Genomic DNA, 27,024 nt, shown 5'->3' with positions numbered 1-27,024 from the left:
CCTCCAAACAAAATTAAATGGCAAAAGATGAACATCAGAAACATCGTAAGTTTTCTTTTAATTAAAATGTGGGTCAGACTAAATTATCCACGTGCCAAGCAACTTTACATCAATTAACATTTTTTTGTTGTGTGAGCAAAATAAATGAGCCCGTTTCCTGCGCGCTCTGTGTTGGCATTTATAACTCGGAGGCCCCTTGATCGCCAAGCCGAGGGGCTGCAGGTTGCTTTAAATTTGGCCTTTTTATACCAGACTTTGGGCACCGTAGACGGTAAGGGAACAGGACAGAAAACGAGGAGACAGTAACTTAGTTTAAGAGGAAAAGCAACTCTCCAGTGAAGTCTTTTTCTCCCCGCGGGATCTCTGGCTCCTCCGAGCGATTGGCAACGTGTTTACCAGAACCAGGGTCCTGTGCGGACCAGGTGTCTGCATCGCCCAGGGCCAGTGCTGGTGCTGGGACCTGGGAGGGCAGGGAGCGGGGTGCTATTCCCGCAGCTCAGCCAGCCCCTTTGCAGACAGAACGACGTCCTCAGTCAGCGCGCCCACGGCGCTGCTCAGTTCGCGCTGCGCCTCCGGAGGGACTCGGGATCCGCACCCGCAAAGCGCCCCTTCTCCCCGCGCTCTCCCTGGCCTGGCCTTCCGGGTCCCTCCCGCGGGCGCAAAGCCATCCGACCTCCAAGTTCCTAGGGACAAAAAGCGAATTTAAGGGACTCTGCGTCAAACTCTTTCGAGAGGTGGCACCAGGATCGGGTGGTCCCCGGCACCCCCGCGGCCTGGTGAGCTCACGTGCAAACGCCAGGCTTGTCAAGATCACCCCGCAGCCCGCCGCAAAAGCGGCCCAGTTTTATCCCCCAAGGACCTCTTTGCTTTCAGGGAAACTCTTTGCTGGCTTTCTGATTTGGGTTAAATTCTACCACTTTTTCTAGATGACTGGCTTTAACACCATCAGGAGCCTTCTGGACTATTGCGAAATGAGTACCCCTGAGTGCCTGTGCCTGTGCGCCTGTGACTTCTCCCCTTCCCTTCCTCTGTGTTCTCTAATTTGGGCAATACACAAATTCAGATTAGAAATCCCCGGAAGAGAAACGACTATGCTGGGAAGGTTAGACTGCAAGGGAAAGGAGGATTTGGCAGTTAACTTCACCGTGCCCCCCACCCCCCCAATAGGATGGACAAACCTATCTTACAAGTCCCCAGGATGCTTTGAGGGGGAAGTTGGCTTTAATTATGCACACTGTGCTATCATTCTCCTTCCCAGTTTGAGAAAGAGTTAATTCTTTCCCAAAGACCATAGTTGCCCTTGTCTTCTCAACCTGATTCAGAGATGCAATAAAATATGAAGCAAATTTATGATCTGTTTCAAGCATTTTATTGCTGTATTTTTAAATTCATATATGCACATATAAGAACTATGATCTGTGAATAATTTGAAATGCTATAGTAGAATGATACATTTTAGATAAAACATAACCATATCTTTATATAATTGTCTCAGATTAAAATAAAAAAGAAAAATAGATTTCTAATGTGGACCAAACTGAAAAACTAATGACTGCCATAAACTGCTAACCAACCATAAATTAACATCTTCATCAAATGCTAAAATGGTATCAGTGGTTATATAAAGCAATTATTATTTCTCCTTATAAGTTTTAGAATAAAGTTCAGGGATATTTAAAGGATCCATTATTTACAAATGCTTGGCAATCTTAAAAGATTTCATATTTTATTAGGAGGATGGTTGCAACTCAAATCTGCTAGGCTAATAGAGATGTTTAGAGATGAGAATTTACATTTAAACATTAAAGTGCTTCATAGCCTAACCTCATTTTATGTATTTATCTGCTCTGGCAATTACCGAAGAACTTGGTATAAGGATTTCTTTGTTAAATATCCTTTATCTACTCTTTGAAAAGAGAAGACAAATAATCACTTATTATGGGAGAGCCTCAGATTATGCACTGTCTCTTTAAGTGAGTATAGCTATATCTACCAGGTACAGTCTCTCTGCAGAGGTATGTTCAAAATTCAGGTGCCAGGCCGAGCCTGTGGCCTCCACAGAACATGAAGAGCCATGGAGGAGAAAAGGAAGCAGGGGCAGGGAGTAACCCATTTTTTTTTTCTGAGAAACATCAGACATACATATCTTTAAAGTGTAGATTTCTCAAGAGAGTGAAATTAAGTAAAACCTGGAATTACTCAACAAAGTAAGCTATTTTTTTTTAACATTTAGGAAAAATTTTAATGAAAACAAAACACTTCATTGACCTATGGAGGATCTGAGTGGCATACAAACTCGAATTAAACAAACTCTGCACAGTATGTGTCCCTAGAGGTAGTAGTTGTGGATGACCATCCACCAAAGGTCAAAGGTGAACTAAGATCTTCACTGGCAAAGTCCTAGGACCACTCTTTAGTTTAACTTTTTGCAAGCATTTAGTATGAGGACTTCCTTCTTTAAAAATAAGTGCTATTTTACAGCTTTCCTATAAGCTAGAATTGGTTCAAAAGAGGACATTAAAAAAAATGAATACCTAATTCCAAAACACAAAGGAAATACTCCTTTTTGTAAACTTTTAGATTCATAGAAAATTCAAAAGTGATTTCAAATACTTAAAAAAATTTCATTTAAAGTATAAAGCAAAGCATTTACAAAACTTTAAGTATATTGGCCAGTTTTCAGAAATTGTGGAATAAAAGTACATTTCATTTAAACATTAAATATACAAAGCATTTATGTGGGTTTTCATGTAATAATTACATATATTTTATATTAACAATAGCTATTTCTTAGAAACAAAAGTAATATGGAGTAAATATTCTTTTGCAAACAAAAAAAATCTCCACAAATACACACTTTATATTTTTAAGTGTTTAAATTTGACTCAGTGATAAATCATTAGATATTAGTACCTTTAATTGTTACTCACATTCCCTCTAGTTTCTCCTATAAGCACAAAATGTTGTAAGGGAACTAAAATGCTATCTAAACATTTACTTCATGTGTAGTCTGCAACATATCATGCTCTCCTTATAAAAATGAATATAGTTAGAAACTGAGAACATAAACTATGCCCCAAATAATTAACAGTAAACTGTGTCAAACTTAAAATTATCCAGCATGACCATGGTGTATTCCCTCTATCCAGCTGTACCGTGAGTAGAAAATGCACATTTCTACTTACATGATCATGGTTAAATCCATAGAGAATTCTCCAAAATTTTTGTTTACTCAATAAATGCCTTTTAGAGTAAAATTGAAAACAAAGATAATTATTCCATAGACTCTTCCTGTAAGGACACAATTTACCCTGATCATTAAACAATACTGCACTGACTAGTTCAAATGCACACAAACACTTTCTGGGTCTAAGGCGAATTCCCTTAAAACAATGACTCACAGGAGTGTTTATTGGAAAAGCCAAGTATCCCAGTGAAATTCTGTATGGCCAGTAACTGAAGGAGCCACATTTCATTTTTCATCAACAGCATTCTGTACGATATGCTTTTATACAGTTTGAATTTTAGTTTTACGAATAAATAGAATACTGCCCAAATATTGTTGTTGTATTCATTATTTGTGGTAAAGTGATCTGCAGAAGACAAAGACCACATCTATTAGAAATCTCTCTCCCTTTTCTTGTTCTTACACATGTCCCCACAGAATAATAACAATTATGAAGAATTGTAGCCTAGCAATGTCAGCCAGGTTAAAAGAAACGTATTAAAAAGTTTACTATGGCCCTGGCTGGGTAGCTCAGTGGATAGAGTGTTGGCCTGCAGACTCAAGGGTCCCAGGTTCGATTCCGGTCAGGGGCATGTACCTTGGCTGTAGGCACATCCCCATTGGGGGATGTGCAGGAGGCAGCTGATCGATGTTTCTCTCTCATCGATGTTTCTAACTCTCTATCCTTCCTCAGTTGGTTAGAGCATCATCCCCATATGCCAATGCTGCAGGTTCATCTCTGGTCAGGACATATGCAAAGCAACCAATGAATGTAAAAATAAGTGGAAGAACAAATTGATGCTTCTCTCTCTCTCTCGCTCCTTTCTCTGAAATCAATCAATAAAATATTTAAAAATAAAAAAGCTTATTAGTCACTGATATTTCTTGGATCTATGTTTATTTCCCACATAAATAAATAAGCTAAAATATATTGAAAAACACTGAGTATAACAATTAATATTATTCTAAGGAGAGTATCAGGAAATAAAAACATACATATATATGTATGTGTGGAGGGGATGAGGATGTAGGACTACTCCGACAGCAAAATTATTTCCCAAATAATTTGTCACTTGTAATCAGGTCTAGCATGTTCCTAATAAGGAAATAAGAAGACATGGTCATTCATCTGTGCTTTAAAAATTGATTTATTGAATTCCTGTTGTAAAGCATTTTTCTTACCTACAATCTTAAGATAATATGCTTTCTCATAAATCCACATATGTACCATTTTAAAATCAAAAGATAATATTAAACAAATGATTCAGGACAACAGTTTTTTTTTAAATATACAGCATTCCTCTGCCTAAAAATATATTTTTAAATATAAGTATTGCCAAATTATCTCCTATTTAAAATTATGTAGTAGAGCTTTCCATGAATTAAATTTATCTTACTCAAGAAGGTATTATAAATAGAATAAACACTTAAAGCTAAAAAGTTCAAACATCAATGATCATTGATTTAGATGAACACTATGAAGTAGAATAAGTAATAATTGCTTTAGAGAAATACCAGAGAGTTTTATGTGATCGCTCATTATAATTTAAAATAATGCTACAGGGAATGTAATCTTGGCTTGCTAACTTTTTCTTAATTGAGAATGTGAATATGAAAACCTAATAATGCAGTTCAAGTAAATAATAGTTTGCAACAATGGCAAATTTAATAGATTAAAACAGTGCACATTTTACTGGCATGTAATTCTTATTTTATAATTATTGACATTATTTTACACTAAGATCTAGATAATTTTTAGCTTTAATCTTGGAAAATGGTTTTAATATTCCACTGTTACATTAGGAGATGCTTATTGGAAAAGGTGCCCAAATGATTTTTTATGAGAAAATAAGCAGAAGTAATCATGTAAATTTTGAGTTGGGAAGCTCTGTTGCCTTAGACTCATGACCCAAAACTTAATGATGAAATGGAGAAGATATAATGAAGCCAGTCAGAAAAACCAAAGCAAGGCAGATAAAAGTTCCCATGTGGGTTGCTTATGGCATGCCTTATTTCGTGATAAATAGGTTTTATCTTAATACCTTCAGAGCATTTAGTTTTTGCTGAGTGCATCACTACTGGTGGTCATTGATACAAATCAACATTATTACTTACTTGTTTCCTTTCATTTGAAACTTAGGGGAGACTTACAAGTGAAAATATGGGTTTTTTCTAATATGTAAAATACAGTTTGAAAAAATTCTGAAGACTCAATGACTGTGTTTGGTTTTGGTTATTTTTGCCATACAATCATAATAACTGATATGTATGTTTTAATGTGTGTGATTATGTACAGAGTAATTTCTCACTACAAAACATTACTGTGGAATTAATGATGGAAGATTGGTTAGAGGAAGTGATAAATCAGAATTTTAGAATAGTTTTTAAAAGATGAATTTATTACTTACAACTACATTTACAATAAATTAGTTGTGAATACATTGCTTTCCCTAATACATTGTATGTTCTTGAGGAAAGATAACCTAGTGCATCACATCATATCTAGAACAGAGGAAATGCTCAATGAATGTTTGATCAAATAAATGAATAATGCGTTAACTAATGACAAAACTTATTCCCTCTTACAAATACATAAAAGTAGTTTTTAAAAGGCACAACATGGTTAAAGTATCTCCTCTACAAGTTTATGTTTGTATATTGCATTTCACTTTTCAAAATAGGTTTACACACCTTCCTACTGTGTTTAATCCTCACAATGACCCCTGATGTCGAAAGGCCTTATTATTTTTATTTTGAAAATAAGGAAATGAAACATTGAGAAGCAAAGTGACTTGTTAATCATAACAAACCAGTTATGTCACAGCTTAAATCCATGTCTTTCAACCTATTTCACCATGGCATTTTTTCTATTCATAAATGCTATTTAATTACTAGATTTAAGCCCGTCATAGGACTCTCTTGTTTTGGTTCTCCTGTCCATTGATTTTGCATAATATTTTCTCAGCCATTTAATTTATTCTTTTTCTTTCATTTAATGTATTCTTATTTTCTATTCTAAATTCCCGCACATAAATTAAAATGGAATTATTTTCTGCATTTCTCTGCTGTAACATCACAGAAGTGTACTATTAAGATGAATTTAAGATTCTAAAGGTTTCCACGTCAGGTAATATGTTGGACTAGATGTCCTAGTACAAAATGAATGGGCATGCTTTGTGGCAGGCAGGAGATAGAGCCCAGGGCCTGCGTTGTGTGTATGTGTGCACGCGCTATGGAGGTTGAGGACAGGGTTTGCAGTAGCTCAGGGTGGACGGTGGCTGGGCATAGCAACGGTAAGAAAAGTGAGGGTAGTTTAAGATTGGGCTTTGGCCTCTACTTCAAAGTAACAGAAGTAGAGTTTACCAACAGTTTCCTGGGTAAATAGATCATTAAGACATGATGGATACACATTATGGAATATTGAATTAAGAAGGATCTGGTTTATAGAAAATACATTTGTGTAAATAAAAAACATTCACCCAAAATAATAATATATGTGCTATAAAAAGATAAACATTAAACACTTTAGAATATTGGTCTCTGAGGGGAAGGGTATGATGGTGGAGGTTAGGGATAAAATATAATAAGTAAATAAAGCCAGAGGGGCCTTGCTTGGACCAATTATAATTATGCACGATGAACTAATGGGTATAAGGACTATGATTATTCAATCCTATAAACGTGAGGTTAAAGTAAAAAGAAGGAAGAAACAAACTCAGCGGATGTGTCAAAGAGCAGATTCGATATGCTGTACACAGAAAAAACTAGAAGACCTAAAGAAATTACCTAGTATGTAAATAAGAAATATAAAATATGGGAGAAAAGGTCAAACAACATTGAGTACAGATAGAGTGAGAGAATCTAATGGAGAGCTGGAAAGAGTAATATTCAAAGAGATAATGGCTGAGACTATCTCATTCTTGATGAAAGACACACATTCTCAGTCTCAAGAATCACAAGCATGATAAATAGAAACTACAAACATTGAAGACAAAGAGAACATGTTAAAGCTGTCAGAGAGGAAGGGCAGACTTCTACTGGATAATTAAACTGACTAAAGGCTAACCTCTTGAAAAAAATGGAAGCCTTCGGAACATGCAATATCGTCAAAGTATTGCAAGGAAATGATTCTCACCTAGATGTGTGCATGTAGTAAAATCATGTTTCTAGACTGAGGGCAAAATGAAAACATCTTCAACCAAGCAAAAGCAGAGCTTAGATCAGAGGACCTTCAGCATGTGTTTCAGGAAGGAGAAAATAAATGCTAGAAAATCTATTTGCTTATTAAGTATAGTAAGTACTTTATAATGTTATTTAAAAATCAATTTCGGTTTTAAAACAATAGCACATTTCTGAAATATTAGAAGTTATTAATGCAATATGAATTACCTTGGTTTTATTACCTGTTTTGCCTCTTTAGATAGAGCATCATCATTTTATGTCAGATGCCAGACAATCAATCACTTGGTAATCTGATACGAGAAATCTTTGAATCATGGACACAATGCTGCATTTGGCATATAAAATTTTATTTTATTACCTAATGTTGTAATTCAAAATAAAACAAATAAACTCCAAGTCCAAAAGGCGAGGTGTCAAAAACAAATACTGCTATCTAGTTTCTGTTTATATAAGTAGAAGCATTTAGGAAAGACTAAATTCCAATACTAGCATAATCTTATGGTTTATACTAAAGCCAAATGCTACAATCAATCCTGTAATGATTTCAACATTTGTTTCTGCAATAAACCAATACTAATGTCTAGAGCAATTGCTGAATATATAATAGGTTTTATGTGTTCTTATACATTAAATCTTATCAGATCTAACTGGAACATGAGTGGTCTTATATCAGAATAAATTTTGTTCTATTGAGCTATAGTATACAAGTAATAAAGAGCATTTATGGGTGATTAAATATTGAAGTTGAAGTATTTAATCTACTGCACAACTCATGTAATGAAAACATACCCTGTTGATATAGATATTACTGATATTATACCTGAAGGGAATATTTTCACTCTGTCTATCTCCTGGAAATTTAATTTCCTTCTCTGCGAATTTGGAAGTTGTTAGACTGTGTTCATTTCCAGCACAAATTTCCAGTAGTACATAAAGTGGGTATTTACATATTAGAGAAGAATTTAGGTGACTTTTAAAAATCCCACAGTGCTAAATTTATTGCCATTTATTTACTATCACATGTGGAAAATCACAGTATGTAGAAACTTAAAAACACTATTTTTAGTTTATTATGATGTTAATTTTGATGTCCAGTTTCACAACACCACCCTATTTTATTTTATGAACAAGTACAAGCTGGACTGATCTCAGATCAAATAAAAGTTAGCACTTTGTAAAACAATAGAAGCAAAGCAATTACATTTGCAGAAATTAAAAACAAATTGATGAGCTGATGATGTTTAGGTTGGTTTTGATAGATTTCTTTTCTTCCCTTTTAGCTTCTTTGAGATTTGACTTTGTACCTAAATAAGACATCAGAATCTGGGTACTGAATGCCAATCAAGAAGCGGCCATAGTCTAGTTGTACAGGTTTATCATCCATTATTTCTAAATCAAAATTAGTTAAAAGTACAACTAACAATTGCTTTATTTCATTGATTGCCAAAAATCGGCCTGGGCATTTGCTGGCTCCCATTCCAAATGGCAGTATGTAATGCTTCAGCCTTTTGCCTCCTTTGAAAAAGCTGGTTTTCTTCTTACCATTTTCTACAAAACGGTCGAATCTATACTCCTGTGAAGAAGAAGTGGAGAGTGTTACAATAAAAAAAAGTACACGAAATAGTGTGAGTTCATGTCCACAAAATTGCCAGCTCCCCCTGCTTGTCTCAAAAGACTCCTTCTAAGAAAACAAAACTAAGAGCATATCATGTATGAACTTTCAGAAAAACTCAAATTCTACTAAGAAGTTATTTTTCCCATATAGAGTAAAATCCAAATACCTATATGACTTTCCTTCCCAGCTCACATTTCTCTCCTATGCTGAGTTTCCTAAGTAAAGAGGCACTATGTCTACTTTTGTCGTGTAAGGTGGGTCCTGACTCATGGGCACTTGATAAACCAATGTTGGTAGAAGGTCAGGGCTCTGGCGCTGGCACCATTGTTACTGGAATAATGAATAGGAGCTACTAACTAAGGATCTAGAATATGCTGTTTTTCCTACCCCTTCCCAGTCAGCTACTAGTGGGTGAGAACTATGAACTTAGGATTCAATGCTTATGTTTGGATTCAACAGATATAAAATAATGAAATTCACATAAAGCACTAGAGAGGAGCTAAGCCACAAAATCAGTCTTGTTGTTTTTTGATGTTGTACTGAATTTCTCCTGTGACAGTTCTATTAGAATGAACTCTCTTTGGGGTAACTCTAGGATGGCAGGTGTTGCTGATATGTTTTCATAAATAAGTTATATTACTTGTTACAGAAAATGATGGGAATGGTTCATCTCCAGTGTTTGGCCCACCATCTTATTTCACTCTCACTTGAGTTTGCAAGAGGAGACGGAGTGACCTTATTTCGGCCCATGGTGAATTAAACCATTGATTAAATTAACACGTGGCATGCATGAAAATGACCACATTTTTTCCCTGTGCTGGGTGCTCATTAGCATTAGACCTGCTCAGCACACAACTTTGATATGAGCTACATGAAATCAAAGGCAAAGGAGCTGGTCAGATGGAAAGCATCTCACGTTATAGAGAAGACCCTACCATACCGGGGTAGATGCTGAATTCATCACAAACCACCTAACTGTCTCACTCCATGCCAGTATTAATGTCAGCGAAATCCTTTCCTTTAAAAGTACTGAATTTATCCTCATTTATCTAGGATACATATTTTGATAAATAGTCAAGCTTAGAAAACACACTTTGGGTAGCTTCTATTCCCCTCTAACTTACAAGTTGATGGAATCAAATGGCAAAATTAATCTGCAGTAGAACACAAGTATATTTTCCCACAGAGAAATTTCTGGGATGTATCAGAATAGAATCTAATCAGTTCAAAATAAAAGTCTTGCTTCATCCCTAGGAATAAGGACACTCTTTGTTGACATCTATCTTGTTCCCGGAGATAGAGTTACTATATGGCACTCTCTCCAGGTGACCTTTTTCCATGACTATGGCCCTGGCCTGCTTGCCCAAGTTCAGTACTGCTGCTTCCTGACCAATCTGAGGAGACAAGCACTCTCCCTGAGATTTCCTGGCCTCGGCCAAATAGTTTGCATTAATTTTGCCATGAAATGATTTGTTAGAAATAGTCTTACTGGAGTCCCCATGTTTAATCCAGAAAATACAAAAGGAAAACTTAGCTTGGATTATGACTTCACAATGTCCTGGTGTCATAAGTAAGCCAGAAACTATCATGGCTTTCCTGTTCTTCTCTGTGAAATGGATTGTGCAGTCCTCTGAGAGGCCATGGTGATCGACACATAATGGTCCCCTAAACCTGTGACCTTAGCTAGTGCTTACATTCAGTTCCCTCAAATTTCTAGTCAATCAGTAATGTCACTCCTAATTTTCCACCACAATCTATTCAATTTCTTCATACTAAACATCATAGAAATTCCTATTTAGTTGGATATATTATAAAACAAGAAGGGAAAAGGCCAACTTCTTTTGCTGAGACTATAATCAAGGTCAAAGGGCACATAGGCATAAATATATTTTTGAGTGGAAATTTATTTTCAGTTTGTTTTCTTTCCATGGCCAGGGCATGGAGAACCAGAGCAGAACGCAATATTGGGAAGAGCTTGTGGCCCGGCCAGCAGGGCTCAGTGGTTGAGCATCGACCTATGAACCAGGAGGTTGTGGTTCGATTCTTGGTCAGGGCACATGCCTGGGACTTGGGCTCGATCCCCACCAATCAATGATTCTCTCTCATCATTAATGTTCCTATCTCTCTCTCCCTCCCTCTCAAAAATCAATAAAAATATTTAAAAAGACTTTTAAAAAGGAAGTGTTTTTGTTTAATGTTGACTTAAACTCTTATAGCCATAACAACTTACTGCTTCATAATTAAAGCGGGTCAATTAAATGCAATATCATTAAGTGGATAAGAACAGAGAAATTTTTAAGAGAAAAGGTAAGACACTGAGATTTCCCACTGCTCCTCTAATGATTGCTGTGGATGACTCCTCAACATCTTCCTTCTGCATGAGATTTGGTGTGTGTGTGTGTGTGTGTGTGTGTGTGTGTGTGTGTTTTCATTTGTTTCTACGCTCCGATGATGGTATTCACATTATTTCGGCCTCTGACTGATTTAGGAGAGGGTGTGTGAACCAAACTCATCAGTGCTACAGGAGAAAAGTCTGTGGGGACTTCTCCCAGATGTCTTCTTGTGAAGAAAGAAAAACAAAGAAAGAAAGAAACAAACAAAAATAGTTCATCACCCTTTCTCCTCTGGATCTTGCTATATATGAATATGATGACCAACTGCTGTGGCATTCTTGCCACCAGGCAGAAGACAGAGCTAACCCACAGAAAATGGCAGAGCCAAGAAATCCCAGGAGATTGTAGTAGTCACACTGTCTTATTTATCTCTGTATTTTTTATGCACATTGTAGAGGTTCCATGTTAGTTTCTTGACAAGGAAGGGCATTCAGAAAACAGGAAGATATGTGATTCAGGAAAGCCATGGCCTGTTTATGTAATGTAATATTCTAGGGTCTCTTAAGCTTGAACATCCTGAAACCATGCCTATATTCTGCTAAGGCTCTTCCGTGTCTATGTGCTCCAAGAATAACTATACTTATATCTGAAGTTAGTCTTCCTCATATTTTTGACCTAACAGCTATCGTCTGTTTTCTATATCTAAGGCCTGGTATTCCCACTCATGATATGTAGTACACAAAAGATGGGACATGGGGAATATGGGCCTCTGCTGAGCTCCTGGGACAGGGCTCTTAGTGACAAATGGTCAAGAACAGGTTTGCCTTCTTGACTGTCAGTGCATTGTTGTTTTTGGATGGGCATGTGTTATAAACATCTACAGTGTCTTATTGCCACCCTAAGTTGTTAAGAACAAAATGAATCAATTTATATGCCCACTAGTGGTAAATTCTCAGTAAATGTTTATAGAATGATTACATGGGACCTTGCCAAGTCATAAAAATGGCTCTGAACTATAATTATTACCATTCCACAACTAATTTCAAGAAAACAATACCATGACAAAGAATTAGCTAGTTAATTTTAATATTAGTCAGGTACAATAGACTAATGTTAAGTTTAGTAAATAATAGAGTGCTCATCAACTTAATTTAGAGCTACCCCAGTGATGCTAAATCAGTAGTCACAATATTGCAATTTCACTCTTCCACAGGTTTAGCATGAGGCCAACCCTTCCAATTACTATTAAGATTAGTCAATGTCTTATGTAAAGTTTGGGCATTCTATTTAGGAATGTGCTTGCAGCATATAAAAATACCAGAATACAAATATAAATCAGCACACTTTCAGTATTTTGATTTAAAAATCCCTAAAAGTCTAATTCATGGCCTAATTTTATCATAGGGTAGGGTTAGGAGTGGAGGATCAGAAGAACTCAAAGAACAGTACCATAAAAACAGTGGTGATTTGGCAAACATTTATTGCGTATTTACTGGTAACTTTTTTTTTTAATTTTTAAAAATTTATTTCAGAGAGGAAGGAGAGGGAGAGAGAGACAGAAACATCAATGATGACAGAGAATCATTGATCAGTGCCTTCTGCAGACCTCTCACTGGGGATTAAGCCAGCAACCTGGGCTATGCGATAAGAACAGGAATTGAACTGTGACCTCCTGGTTCATAGGTTGATGCTTAACCACTGAGAAACACCAGCCTGGCTGCGCTTTACTAGTTATGTTGATTTTACTATTATGACATGAATGGTAAACTTAGTAACTATTGAAATAATCATATAATGAAAATGATTATGTTAAATATATTAAAAATTACAGCTCTAGCCGGTTTGGCTCAGTGGACAGAGCACTGGCCTGGGGACTAAGGGGTCCCAGGTTCGATTCTCGTCAAGGGCACATGCCTGGGTTGCAGGCTCGATCCATAGTAGGGTGCTTGCAGGAGGCAGCCAATCAATGATTCTCTCTCATCATTAATATTTCCATCTCTCTCTCCCTCTCCCTTCCTTTCTGAAGTCAATAAAAAAATATTTTTAAAAAATATTACAGCTAGAAATAAAGCTATTTAAAATTTTTAAATATTTTTTAAATATTAATTATTTATTTGCCCTATTTACTGACTATCTATTTGTGGGTGAAAATTTTGATATTAACAAATGTGGAAATAAACCTTATTGTCTGGGGAATGCTCATTCACTCACTAATACCTTACTGCTGACTTACTATCATCATTCATTTAATGTCCCTGCTGAAACACATAGAAACCATATGTATATTCTCCCTCGCTTAAAATTTTTGCCTAAAATCAATGGAAATTATCTCATTGTATTTGAGGTTGTCCTCTTCTTATTGGTTTCCAAAATTCAACAAATATTTTAATCCAGCCTGGCTGTATGACATCTCACTTAGAAACTGGGTTTAAAAGTGGTTCCGCTTTTGAACTGCTCCAAAAGAGAACAGAGGTTTCCCTTTAAGAATGGCATTTCACATACGAAAACCACTGCAGCAACAGCATTACTTCATGATTCGCACAGGCAGAATGTGAGCGCATGCAATTTGCATGCAGGTGGTGAACCTCTGAAGTGGTATTAAGGGATGAGCCAGGGTGGATTAATTTCCAGTCTTTGATATTCATTAACTCCAGCTTTGGGGGGAAAAAATACAAGGAGATGACACAATTACCCTCAGAGCTTCATCCGTGAGCAGCAGTTTTACAATCTCAAGTTCATAATGCCATTCTAATTGATCAAGAAGGGGCACATATCTTTAGTAAGAGGTGAAAACGTATATGGGCTTAACCATGACTATGATGGTATTTAACACTGGGATATCAACCCCATTCTCGAAACACTCAGCAAAATCTAAGTGTCATCATTATTTATCCTCTCAGCTGCCTGTCAATAGCTTGCCCTTTCAACAGTTCTCTGCCAAGGAAACCTAATGATGCCCTAAAGGTAATGATGGCCAAGGTACAGTGGCCATTTCATTTGATGAAACTAGCACTAAGTCTCATCACTCTATTCCGATTTATAGGTCACAGAAACTTTGAAAGAGAGATCCTTAGCAAACAGTTCAGTAAACAGGAACATTTTCCTATTGGAGGAAAAACAGAAATCATCAAACTCTCTCAAATGCCACCTGGAACATGGGGGTGAAAGGAAGAGATAGAAAGAGCTGAAGAGGAAGAGGAATGTGCCTGAAGCATTGAAGAAGTAGCACTGCCCAGCTCGATGACTATTTACCTCTGGATCTTCAAAGATTTCAGGGTCGTGGTGCATGAGTGGAGGAAATATGGCGACCAGATCTCCCTTTCGTATGAGGTAGTCCCCGGTCTCTGAAGGTAGAGTCAAATCCTCTTGAACAAAACGAATGATGGACGAAAATGAGCAGAGTCGTAAAGCCTCGAGAATGGCACTTTCTGAAGGAAAATAAACAAGCAACAGCTTCTTTTTTTTAATCATTATTTTAAAATAGCTATTTATTTATTTATTTATTTATTTATTTATTTATTTATTTATTTCCATCACCATTTATTTCCCCTATATCCTCCTCCACTTCCACCCACCTTCTTCTCCCTCCCCAATCAGCATACTATTGTGGATGTGCATGAGTAGTTCTTTCTCTTTTCCTCCCTCTTTTCCTTCCTTCCTTCCTTCCTTCCTTCCTTCCTTCCTTCCTTCCTTCTGTCTCTCTTTTTTCTTTTTTGCAGGCAACAGCTTCTTAAAATATGACTGCTCCTGTAGAGTGCCCATAATTTACCATTAAAGTTCACCACCGATAGCTTTGATGGAAAAGGAAACCCTTTCCTAATCAGATCACTGAGCACCAGGATGGTGGCCTGGCATGACCAGAGCGAGAAGGGGGTGGGTGAGACAGCTGTGGTATGTCCTCAACACGGCTTGGGGACACTTCACAGACGGGAGCAACAGTGCTGCGCTTGGGCAGAACGTCAGTAGTCAGGATTTTTGTAGAAAGGAATAGTTTACAAGAGAGGAATGCTGCGTTATGGGCATACCCATTGTAAATTAAAACCACGTCCCAGTTAAACAACTGCTGGTGGGTTATTTCACCAGCCTTCTGAAAAGCTATGCTTTTAAAGCCAGACTGCGGCATTTAATAACCACTTAGGCAGTTAAGAGTAAAGTGATTGTAGTGGTGTTTCCTGAGACAGCTTAACACTTAATTTCTTTTATGCTATCTGTAAATAAAAATGTGAGTCAGCATTTGCTGGAAAAATTTTAAAGGGGAAATACTTTTACAGGGTTCAGAAGCAAACCCTAATTTCCCTCACTTCCAGGGCAAATAGCAACCATCATCATAACCTGGAAGATTCCAGAAGCTGAATGTCCTTGCTTTCCCAGTGGCCTTCACCTTTTGCTCCTAGCACGACAGATTTTATGGCTAATTTCCGGCAATTTATCCTGGCAGTTTGAGGAGGAATTCCTTTGGGAATAATATGCATAATTTGCATAAATCATTCTGATAGCATGCATATCAGCATGTAGCTCCCGTCTGGGTCTGCATCTCTGCCTTCATAATCAAAACTGACTATGTTTGCACCAGCGTGAATGGGTCCTAGAATATAAAGCTTGCTTCTTTCTAATCAGAAATGTGAAAAAGAGCTCCAAATAGAGTATTTTCCCCCTTCACATGGTAACAAATGGTTGTGTTTATGGCTTATAATGCAGAAACTCTCTCTCTCTCTCTCTCTCTCTCTCTCTCACACACACACACACACACACACACACACACACAGCCCAGTCTCCTAGTGTTCAGCGAAGATCTGAAACATAGGTACCTGTTATTAGATTATAGAAGCAGACTGACCAGTGAGGGCTTGTTTTAGCCAAAAAATAAAAATAAATGCCACTTCACTAAAATTTAAATCTATGCCTGGCTTGCATAGCGGTATCAAGTAGATTTGGGTGCCTTCTCCCAGGAGGCTTTTCCTATGCATGCATTTGCCGAAAGAAATGAGGCCGTGGTCACCTGCGTGTGGGCAGTGTGGTGATTCGATGTGACGGACAGCGAGGCTTTGCAGATTCTCCTGGACTGCCTTCGTTATTATAATCAGGCAGAGTCAAATCGGTTTGTTGGTGATGAGGCCGGAAAAGAACTTTGGTTTTGGAACATGAACTCTCCTGCAGATAGCCACAAGGCACCTGACACGATGGATTTTAGCTGGCAGGACACCAGCGACCAACATTTCTATGGTGAAAATCCAGGGTCGGCTTCCCCTGTACGGCTGCTGGCTCTGTTGGGTCAACAATAGCACAGCATTGTTTTAGCTTGTGGTGTGAAATGGTAGCTGACATATGTAGCAGCCTGTTCACCCACCAAGTCCAGTAGGGGTGTGGGAAGAAGAAACACACAAGCAAAATAATGATGCCGTGGCTGCTGTGACAGGACAGGCATTTAACAGTCCAAATAACACGGTCACATCTGATTGGCCGACGTGCTCGGAGGGGTGTGTGTGTGTGTGTGTGTGTGTGTGAGGGGGGAAGCATGGCAGCTTGCGCCCACTGCAGTATCACAAATGACAATTGGGCAAGCATATCTTATGCAGAAGTTAATCACAATAATGGAGCACAAAGTGTGGCTTAGCGGTCAGATCATAAATGACAAATCTGTTTTACCTTCCAGTACCAGTTATGTGTGCAAGACGAGGTTGGCTATCGCTCTGAGCGATCATGCCGATAATCATTAGACGGCAGAAGTAATGAGTTGCATTATTTTTAACAATGGAGAGCGGGGCTTCTGCGGCTCTGTGTTGCCAGAGACGGGCACAAAAGCCAGCAGCTTTCCCACCAGCCCCCGTAAGAACGCAGGCAGAGCTATATGTTGAGAAGAATGACAACTGCACAATAAAAAATAAAAAAAAATTGCAGCCTCTACTTGTAGTTGTCATAGTTGAGCAGACACCAGCCAGTGCCACTGACAGACCAGCTGGGCCCTGGGAGGGCTTCCATGTGCACCAGGAGGTACAGTAAATTATCCTGCACGGTAGAGCAACATCTGTTTCTGTGCTAGCGCCGAACAAACAAGGCAATTTAAAACATACCAAGGGATAACCAAGCAACAATTGAACCTGACCCTCATTTCCACCCCCCTCCTCACGCACGAGGTGCTAAACTTTGTTGTGCAGCAAGCACTCCACGAAAGAGAGGCCAGGTTGGTATTTGATAAGGTGTTGTCAGAGGCATTTTACATATTTCCAAAACGGAAAGAAAAAGCTTATAGTATTGTTATTCTTAGAATCTTCCTCCCCCCCTACTATCTTTATTTCTTTTATGCCAAAGCTAGCACTCAGTTCTCAATTCGTTCTAGAATTATAAAAAAAAAAACAACTTTCCATATACTTATAAATATTCAGTCTTTAAACCTAATTTGCTATACTTAGTTCACATGCCTTCAAGCATTTGTCTTCCAATTTCCACTGAATAAATGCGTACTAATGAGAACTAGAGCAAGCTGCTGAGGCAAAGCTGGGTGACTTGGGTCTGGCCTGCCACCAGCTTGTGATAGGCGGGCAAATTGAGTTAAAATGAAAAGTCTTGTCGGCTGAAATTCAACATGGTAGCCAAACAGCAAGCTGTCAATCACTCCGGGCAAAACAAGGGGCTGCAGGTAATAAAAGGTCACTGTGATCATTAGTGCACTTGGCTTTCATATGCACGTTAATTTTAATTAAACATGATCTCTATCTGTAAATGTTTTATAAAACTTATTGTGCAATAATGGATTGTTAATTTATACTAACATTTAGGAGGTAATAGGACCCTCCGCTTATTAAATGCGTTGTAGAAAAATGGCTATCAAGACTGTAAATATTTGGGGGATAATTTACACCAGGTGCTGTAAGATGCCAACAATGGCAATGGTGATTAGGAGAAGGCTCCCCTCGTTTTACACATTGAGCTTTACTGACCAGTACACACAAGGAAATTCGGTTACCGAAATTCCCACAAGCAGCTTCCCATTCAGAGCCTGCACCGCCTTCTTCACCTGGCTGGGGAAGGTTTGTTTATCTTTAGGATATAAAAATGTTCTGATTCAGTATCCACTGTAGGCAAAAAGCTGGGGATTGTGTTGAGCTAAGATGCTTTACGCACAATGTCAGTGTGAAAGAAAAAGGGCAAATGAAAGAAATGGTGGTAGGAAAAGGCACAGACACTTTCTCTTTTGCCCTCAGATCTCAATTCTGGTTGTAATAATGGACAGATGATTCTCATTTGCAGATTTAAAGTGAGGAAGCAGCGTTGGACCATCAATAATGCATGTTACAAGGCAAATACAAATAGGCACATCCAAGTTTCTGCCTCACACTTAGGCCATGTCTGTGTATGTGGAATGAATGCACTGTAACATGGCCAGGCTGTTAATTTGGGTCATCTTAATGATTGGTGCAGACTGTCATACCATCTGATTAGCCATGGTGATCAGTGGATAGCAGCGGTGGCTGGAGTGAAATGAACAGCCAGGCCCTGCCACAGTCTACTTGGGTGATCTTAGGAAGAAGGTAGGTGAGAAAGGGAGGGGAATGTGGAGGAAGTGTGCCCTAGCGGGTGTGAGGAAATGGGAGGGAGGGTCCAGATGTGTGAGTGATTTTATGCAACTACCTTCAAGACCGATGAGAAGGTAGATCTGAAATTGTAATAATCAGGTCATTCAAAGTAAAATAACTAATTTTGGGCTCAACAACGGTATATTTTAAGTATAGTTAAAAATAAATCGGAATTGGTAGAAATGAATGCCTACATTCACTATGCTTTGCAGACGTGGCCTTTGGTTTACTGCTAAAATATAGACATGTGAAGTCAGCATTCCTATATTCAGTAAGCATTTATCCAGGGCCTACTGAGCGAGGCACTGGGCTACTGCTGCTGGTGCGAACTGGTAGCTGACATACGTAGAAAAGAGAGACCACAGCGTGTGGATTTGGCCTTCAAGGCTCCTGCAGTTTAGGTAGCTCGCTGCTGGAAAGTATATATAAACAGAAATGCTTCTGAAAATCCTCGTGAAGATATTGTACAATCTCTGATTGGCTATCTACAATGATGGCTTTCAGAAAGTCCATTTTATTAGAAAGTTTTTTTGTTTTCTTTTACTAGGCTGAAATGGTCCTTCCTTTCATTTCTTCCCCTTTAGAAAACCCAAAGGCCCCCCCCCAAAAAATCTACAGATATAAAAGGCTAATATGCTAAGTGTCCAACTGTTGGACCGGTAGCTGCCCCATCTCCGCAGGCCAGGCCAAGGGACCCCACTGGTGCACAAATCCGTGCACCAGGCCTCTAGTAAAAAATAAAAATCCTAATTCCTCTTCCACAGAAGAGTCCTTTAAAAATATTTAAGAAGCACTATCATGTCATTTTTAAGTTGTATGTCAGAGAAGATATGGCTTTCAGTTTTTTAACATTCTGGATTAATTCAATTACTAAATGTGCCACTAAAATGTGGTGGAACCGGGTGTGCTACTTCAGCTGGAAAAGTAGAGAGGAACTGCTTTCTCTGCCCTAGATACCATTCTTGCATTAATGCTTTGTTGGAAGCAAATGAACAACATATTTCCGAGATGTCACCACTAACTTGTTTTAAGCTTCCTGATATATGTGCTGGCTGTCCATTAGAATCACCTGAGATGGTTTAATAATAATAATAATGATAATGCTCCATCTTAGATCAATGCACTCAGGACCACTGCATTAACAAACACGTTAAATTTGTGCTTTTAAACCTTGATTGCACATTAGAATCATGAGCTTGCACCCAGGCCCCTGACATCAGAACCTCTGTGGGTGGGACTGGGTATTTTTGAAGCTTCCCAGATGATTCCAATGAGGAATCCAGGCTGAGAACCAGGGTTTTAAACCCTTTCTGCTCAGCCACACATTTCCTCATCCTATTCTTATGCAGTTGATTTCCAGACCTAAATACAATAATCTGTATTCTCATTAAATTTCCCTTTCAATCCTTTCAACTCCTGCTTCCAACATTCATTAGATTGTCTAACCCTCTTATCTTTGCGCTGAGCTGGAAATTTCATAAACATCCAAATCAGTATATTTTACTTTTTAACCAATGTTTCCTTATATTATGTACAAAAATTTCACTACCTTATGTACCCTTTTATGGAAGATGCCTCTCCCCCTGGGCCCAGTTATAAGTTTCTAATATGAAGTAGAATTGATATTGTTTATGCATCCCCACTGGAAGAGAGGCTTTTGTAAACTTTCCTACTGTTGTCTAAATCATGTACAACTTTAATTTCTCAAATAGAATTATTTTATAACATTAAATAAGTTTTTGTCAATATAGCACCCAAAATTGTGCCAAATATACCACACTAACATGTTAATAATAAGGGAAACCATGTGTCAGGGAAATATGGAAACTCTATTATCTTTGTAACTTTTCTGTAAATCTAAAACTATTCTAAAATAAAATGTTTATTTTTATTTAAAAAAAACCTCCATAAAATTCTGATGTGAACCTCTAGCCCCAACTTCACACTCAAACCCAATTATATCTGAGAATTAGTGATACATATCAGACAAAAACTAGGTCTCTGGTACGTCTCTAGAGCATTTTTCCAGGAAGTGACAGTGTTTAGAGGTTAGCACTGAAGTTAGACAAGCCTGGCATCAATTTCTGGCTCCTCCACTATCTAGTTGTATGATTTGGGGTAGTTAACTAATCTTTCTGAACCTTGTTACCCAAGAATTAAAGATAACTCTTGAGGATTAAATAAGCTAATTACATAAAGCAGTTAATATAGTGCCTGCTACATAGTAAAATAATGATTAATACCGTCATTCTTTTTTTTTTAATACCGTCATTCTTAATGTTTCATCCTGCACTTGATCTTAGCCAAAAGGCTGAGAAGCGATTAATGTTTCATCCTGAATGAAAAATAAACTTAACTCTAACATCACCTAGCCCAATTTTCAGATCTTGTCCATGTGAATAGCATGGCTGGCTTTGTTGAATCATGATACAAAGACTTCCTCTTCCCTCTCATTTCGGACAATGAAAAGGACCCCAGTGATTCTTGTATCAAACAGGTTTGAGGGGGAAAAGCTGGGTATGGACAGAACCCAAGTTAAAGTTCTGCCTCTCTTCTTTACCTCCATGACCTGAGGAAAGTCACTTGGCACCCTGTATAAATAATGGAAAAATAATAGCTGCCCCAGTCTCACAGTATCTTGGTGAAGATCACATGAAACAACATGAGTCCATTAAGTTGCTTTGAAATATTGAAATCATCAATAGATTTAATATGGGCTATGCCTAATAATCACTATTATTTGTTAGTAATCTTTATTTTTTCCAGCTAATCATTTCTTTCTGCCTCCTCCCAACTACTCACAAAAAAATGGGCTTAGAATGTCTTACAGAATTTTACTGAAGATCACAGCAAGCCTATAATTCTAGAGTTACTATAATACATAATCTCCTCTTTTAAAAGAGTATTAAAAATTTGTCGAGCCCTAGTTTTACAGCACTTCCTTTTTCCCCAATATTCCTCACTTGGACCACATTTGCAGCTTTTCTGATTTTCAAGGTATCTCATTGAACAAAATTGGGTGCCTGCAATTCATCTGAGCAGTTCAGGAGTTATAATCCACTTTGCCTTACATTCTTACTTAGAGTTCAGTTGCTCTTTTCATGTGTGCTAAGCAGAAGGTGCCTTTCTGTGGGAGTGAGGTAGACTTGAATTTGATACCAGCTTGGCTCACAGATACTTAAAAAGAAAGAAAACAATAGAAACACCGTAGGGATGACACCGAGGTTAAATATCATCTTGGTGATAACAACAGATAGTGTTCATTGAACACATACTTTTTATTAAGTTATTTACATACATTATTTCAGTAAACCTTGAAGTAAGAAGTGGGACTCAAGATTTTTTGCTATCCATTAGTCAAAATGTCAATTTTGAGACTTCCATTCCTTGCATTATCTTATAAGTACCGCGCGCTAACCGATTGCGCCACTGGAGCTCCCCTTGCATTATCTCTTACTTTTCTCTTAGAGTTTTTCAAACTTTAATTTTATCAGCAACTCTTTCTATTTAGATTCAGGCTCTCTCAAGTAACCTCACTATAGTTACTAATTTATTGTAAATTTACATTTCAACTTAATGGTAGAGATCTCTGCTAAATTTATATAACATTTTAGTGAGGTCATAATAAGCAGAATGCCTCTAATAAGTTACATAAATATATAAAAATATAAAGTTACATTTTTCTTGAAGAGAAAGGTAGGATGGTTTTAAAGAAATATTTTCGAGAGCACTGGATGAAAGCATAAATCCATTACAACCACTTACAACAGATGATTGCTTTGAGCTTGATATTTAAAAGCCTAATCTATGTTACACATTTTAACTTTTGCTGACATTAGGTGTATATTGGTGTCAGAGGAAATATGATACGTTTGAGGCCTACAGGATTGGCCAGAGATATCGGTAAGATATGCACAATGATCTGCATCACCTGTACCCCATTGGGCATTGTCTTCTTGTCCGCTCTAAAGAAATCATTTTTGTTTAGGAACAAGACGCCCTTTTCTATGGCATTCTAACTTTCCTTTTCAACCTTGCTGTTTAATAAATGTATGCTGATGTGCAATATCTCCATAAAAAAGAATCATCCCTGTCCCTCTCCTGTACTATTAACAAAATTCTTTGTCTTGGTTTAAAAAAAGAAACAAACAACAGCATTCATTTCATCCTTGTCATTTTTTTTTACAATAATAAAAATTCAAGATATCTCTTTAAAAAGACATTGTAATACTTTCAACAATAAAACATTTTAAAAGAGAAATTGTACTTAGAATACATAGAACTCTTCCCTTAAGGAAATAATAAGAAGAAGCCCATACACTCACACCATGCAGTACACTGCAAATACTTAATTCCATAAATTTTGCCTATTGTACATACAGTTCAAGCTCTTTTGATATACAGAAATACAGTTGAGCTATGACTAGATGCAGAGGTTATCTGTTGTGTGACTGAGTCATAGAAAAGTTTGCTCCACTCTGCATAAAACTCTCTATCTCGTGAAAGTAAAAACCCTATTTTCTACAAGATTAAATTCTCATAATGAATGTTACCTGATCTCTGCTAGTAATAGAGGTTGTGAAAAACAGAGGTCCACCTTCCAGATGACAGAAGGCATTGCCTTTATCCGGGTGGATCCTCACTCAGGTGGGATTGTTGTTCATTTGGTGAAGGTCCGTGAGCTGTAAATTTGAGTCCTCCAAGGATGAAAATCTCTAGCGCTAGCTATGGACTTGAATGGACCCAAATTATAACTCTGGAACCTGCCATTTCTTTTGATCAAATAAATCTAAACTTTTCTCTTTTGATATTATACTTTTAAAACGATCCTTTCAATAATGAGAAGCTGAATAAAAATAGTTGATGAGTTTCAACTACATTTTTATGAGTAATAACTTTCTACGCATACGAACACCTATTTCTTGAAGTTTATTTGATTTACTTTTCAGTATACATAATCTGATTCGCAAAATGCAATTGAATATGTGGGAAATGCAACCTTCATCTTCACAGAACCACAAATATTCTAATCATAAAATACTGTGTATCCATGTGAAGGCAACTGTCCAGAACTGTACAAACATTTTGTGCATTTCTTCCCCATTAATTCTCAAAAGAAAAACAACATTTGAATTTTAATAATGTGGGATTATTTTCTTTCACGAAGCAAATTCAAAATAACTTTGATAATATATGCTCCAAACATCAAACTGTAAGGTGACATATTTTTCCTAATTGAATGAACAAGCTAGCCACTGTGAATACAAGGCCAGCTTCTGGCTATTGCCTCTGATGGGTTTTATCCTAACCAGTGGGAACCAACTGGCAGTCAAGACCTATAGGGCCTGTACATATACAAGATCCCACCAAAAAACCTGGAACATATTTAAAAGATAAAAAATTGAGTCCAACATGGGTTAAAATACTTGCCTACATTGTCAAATGAGTGAAGCAACAGAGAAATATAAAGACTTACTCCTCCATTTGTCCAGAGGGACTTGGACTATTGTATAGTAAATGATACTATAGGATGAAATATCAATACAGAAGGGACAGAGGATAACTCATCCATATGGAATTTAACTTTGGGAATTAAAGTTCATCACATAATCATAGTGGTCTTATCAAAACTAGTGAAGTAGAATGCAATCCACTGCTGTCGAAAGTTCACGTGACCAGTACACAGGCATATGTAGAAACAGAAAAACCCCTTAGTCACTCCTGACCTCAAATGTATTTAACACAGAGACCATGCATATCTCATAAGCCAGGGAATGTTTTATAAAATATTGACATTTCACATGAAGTAATTTGTAGTTTTTTCTTTTCCCTCGCTTTCTCCCTTCCTTTTTTGTTTTCCTTTTTCACCCCCAACTGTGTTTAAATCATGAACTTTCAGTGGAAATCACTTGTACTACATTTTTGAGAATCATGTACTCCAAGCTGTATAAAACATCCTAATTGCTGCATGAAAATATAGACACCATTTTAGGGTAGAATAAATATGTTTTGTACAGAAGTTGCATTCCTGAAATACCTTCTTTTTCAAGCTCTAAATACCTTTCTTGACAAGATAGAGCAGCAGTGTTTGGAAAGCATTAGCATGTCAACAGATGCTCAGAATCAAATGACTTAATAGGCAGAAACTATTTTTTTCCAAATAATTGCAAAGCTTTGGTCTAACCTTTTGCATACCTTGCATAGTTAATTACCTAGGCCTTAATGTTTACATGCAATGAGAGTATCTACAACTATAAACTACATAATTTATAATTGATGTAAATGGGTGTTATTATGTCAATTAGACAGCTGTGTCCTCCACCTCTTGGTAAACAGCTTTGAGTGATAAACTGAGTTAGCAGAGAAGTAACCTTCTTTTCTTCATAACAGATAAAAATAAATTACCTAGGTAGACCAGGCTGTCCAATTGTTCTCTGGTGATGTAGATGGAAAATCCAGACCCTTGCTTCTGACCTGTTGACTGCAGCAAATGGTCAATTTCGTCACGCAGCACTGCCATAGCTTCTGGGTGCCGTAGAAGGTAATAGATTGTCCAGAACATAGTTGGAATAGTGTTTGCCACAGAGGCCCAGAGAAAGCCTAAATGATGTGCTGGGAGAAAATAAGTGAAAAGGAAGATTAATAGCGTTTATTACACTGATTAGATTTGCAGTGTGCTAATTAAAAGATGTTAGGACACAGACCCAGCCAAGGATCAGTGCATGCTAATGAGGACCAATAGGCTTCTGAAGTCTAATTTTCTGCTTAATGAGAATAGTTTAAAATGTAATGTGTGCGTGTGTGTGGGGGGGGTGGGGGCAGGGAGATGGGGGAATGAGATAAAAGGAGTAAATGCAGCTTAGCTATACTCTTTCTCATTATCACCATTAAGTATCTTGTTTTACCACCTCAGCAAAAAAAAAATAAAAAAAAAAATCAATTATCACAGAGGGTTGTTTCAGAGTAAAACATTTTATCATTAGCCAATTAGAGCGAGCATAAAATTTTTCAAGGTCGCCATTTTGTCTTTTTATTTCAAAGGTCTATTGTAAATTATTCTATTTTAGACAAGTAATCATTCAGAAGTTTCTTACCTCCTATTTCAAAGTCCTTGAACGTATAGTATTTCTCCAGGATATCTTGCCTCATTTGAACAACTTCTGACCATCCTTGTATATTAGCCAAGTTTTCTGATGTCAAGTGTTTTATAAGTTTCTTTTGAATAGACTTGGCATTTCCTAGAAGCTCAATGGGTATATCTGATAGTAAATATATGAATTTGGCATCAAATTTAAAAAAATCATCTTTAAGTTCAGTAATAAATTCTTTCCTATCACCAGCAACAGATTTTCCATATATGGTTGCAAATGTGGTCTCAAATATTACTGAGCTGCAGAATGTCAATAGGTATGCCATGTCCCAATTTGTGGTTTTAAAGAGTTTGGGTTCAAAAACTTGTTGTAGATTCTGCGTCATGTTTTCCATGAGTAGGTCCAAAGATTTCCCTTGTAAATGTTTGTAGCAGTCATGAAGCTCATTGTTCAGTTCATCATCGGTCATCAACCTTTGGATGGCAAATGCTTTCTTTAATATATTCTTACTAAACATTCGAAAGCTTAACTTCTGATTTTTCATCACTGACTGGTACTGGTAAGGGTCCAGAATAAATGTTATGTACTTTCCTAAAAGAAATGAGAATATGAGCTCATTTGTTAGCAAAACAAACAGCCCCCCACTCCGAACTTTGACAATATCTTAATGAAAATTAGATCTTAGTAACTAACATCTAGAAACATGCAAAGTTTAATAAAAATCCATTTCATTCAAAGGTCCACTACATGTTTCCTTTTAAAATGGAAGATAGTGGGAAAAACTCTAGAAGCTTAAAGTTAAATATTCTAAAATTCTTAATGAAATAATAAAACACAGTATAAGCCCTGGCCAGGTAACTCAGTTGGTTAGAGCACTGTCCCATACTATCAAGGTTACAGGTTTGATCCCTTGTCAGGGCACATACAAGAATCAACTAACGAATGCATAGATGGGTGGAACAAATCAATATTGTTTCTCTCTCTCAAAAATCTATGCATTAAT

The 27,024-nt window shown here is 37.3% G+C and overlaps 1 protein-coding gene across 6 annotated transcripts in view; it reads right to left on the bottom strand.

Moving 5' to 3' along the window:
* Positions 1-4,356: 4,356 nt before the first annotated feature.
* LOC102767325 (25-hydroxycholesterol 7-alpha-hydroxylase) overlaps positions 4,357-27,024 on the bottom strand; it is a 155,448-nt gene continuing 132,780 nt past the window's right edge. The window contains exons 3-7 of one of the 6 annotated variants that reach the window (XR_001514806.1): positions 26,025-26,612; positions 25,336-25,542; positions 14,609-14,784; positions 7,630-7,733; positions 4,357-5,728 (exon numbers count right to left, since the gene is read on the bottom strand). Coding sequence is in view for 4 of the 6 variants with exons in the window: in XM_015567419.1 (XP_015422905.1) it covers positions 8,685-8,981; positions 14,609-14,784; positions 25,336-25,542; positions 26,025-26,612 (1,268 nt within the window). In the remaining 2 variants the exon portion in view is untranslated. Of the gene's footprint in view, positions 7,734-8,399; positions 8,982-13,600; positions 14,011-14,608; positions 14,785-25,335; positions 25,543-26,024; positions 26,613-27,024 lie in introns of those variants that run through there. The other 5 variants (XR_001514807.1, XM_015567417.1, XM_015567418.1 and 2 more) reach the window with 5 other exon arrangements.

This window comes from Myotis davidii, unplaced genomic scaffold (assembly GCF_000327345.1).
Source record: "Myotis davidii unplaced genomic scaffold, ASM32734v1 scaffold1, whole genome shotgun sequence".
NCBI classification, from domain to species: domain Eukaryota; kingdom Metazoa; phylum Chordata; class Mammalia; order Chiroptera; family Vespertilionidae; genus Myotis; species Myotis davidii.
Note: the sequence above shows the minus strand (reverse complement) of the source record. Positions and strands in the feature narration are given on the sequence as shown.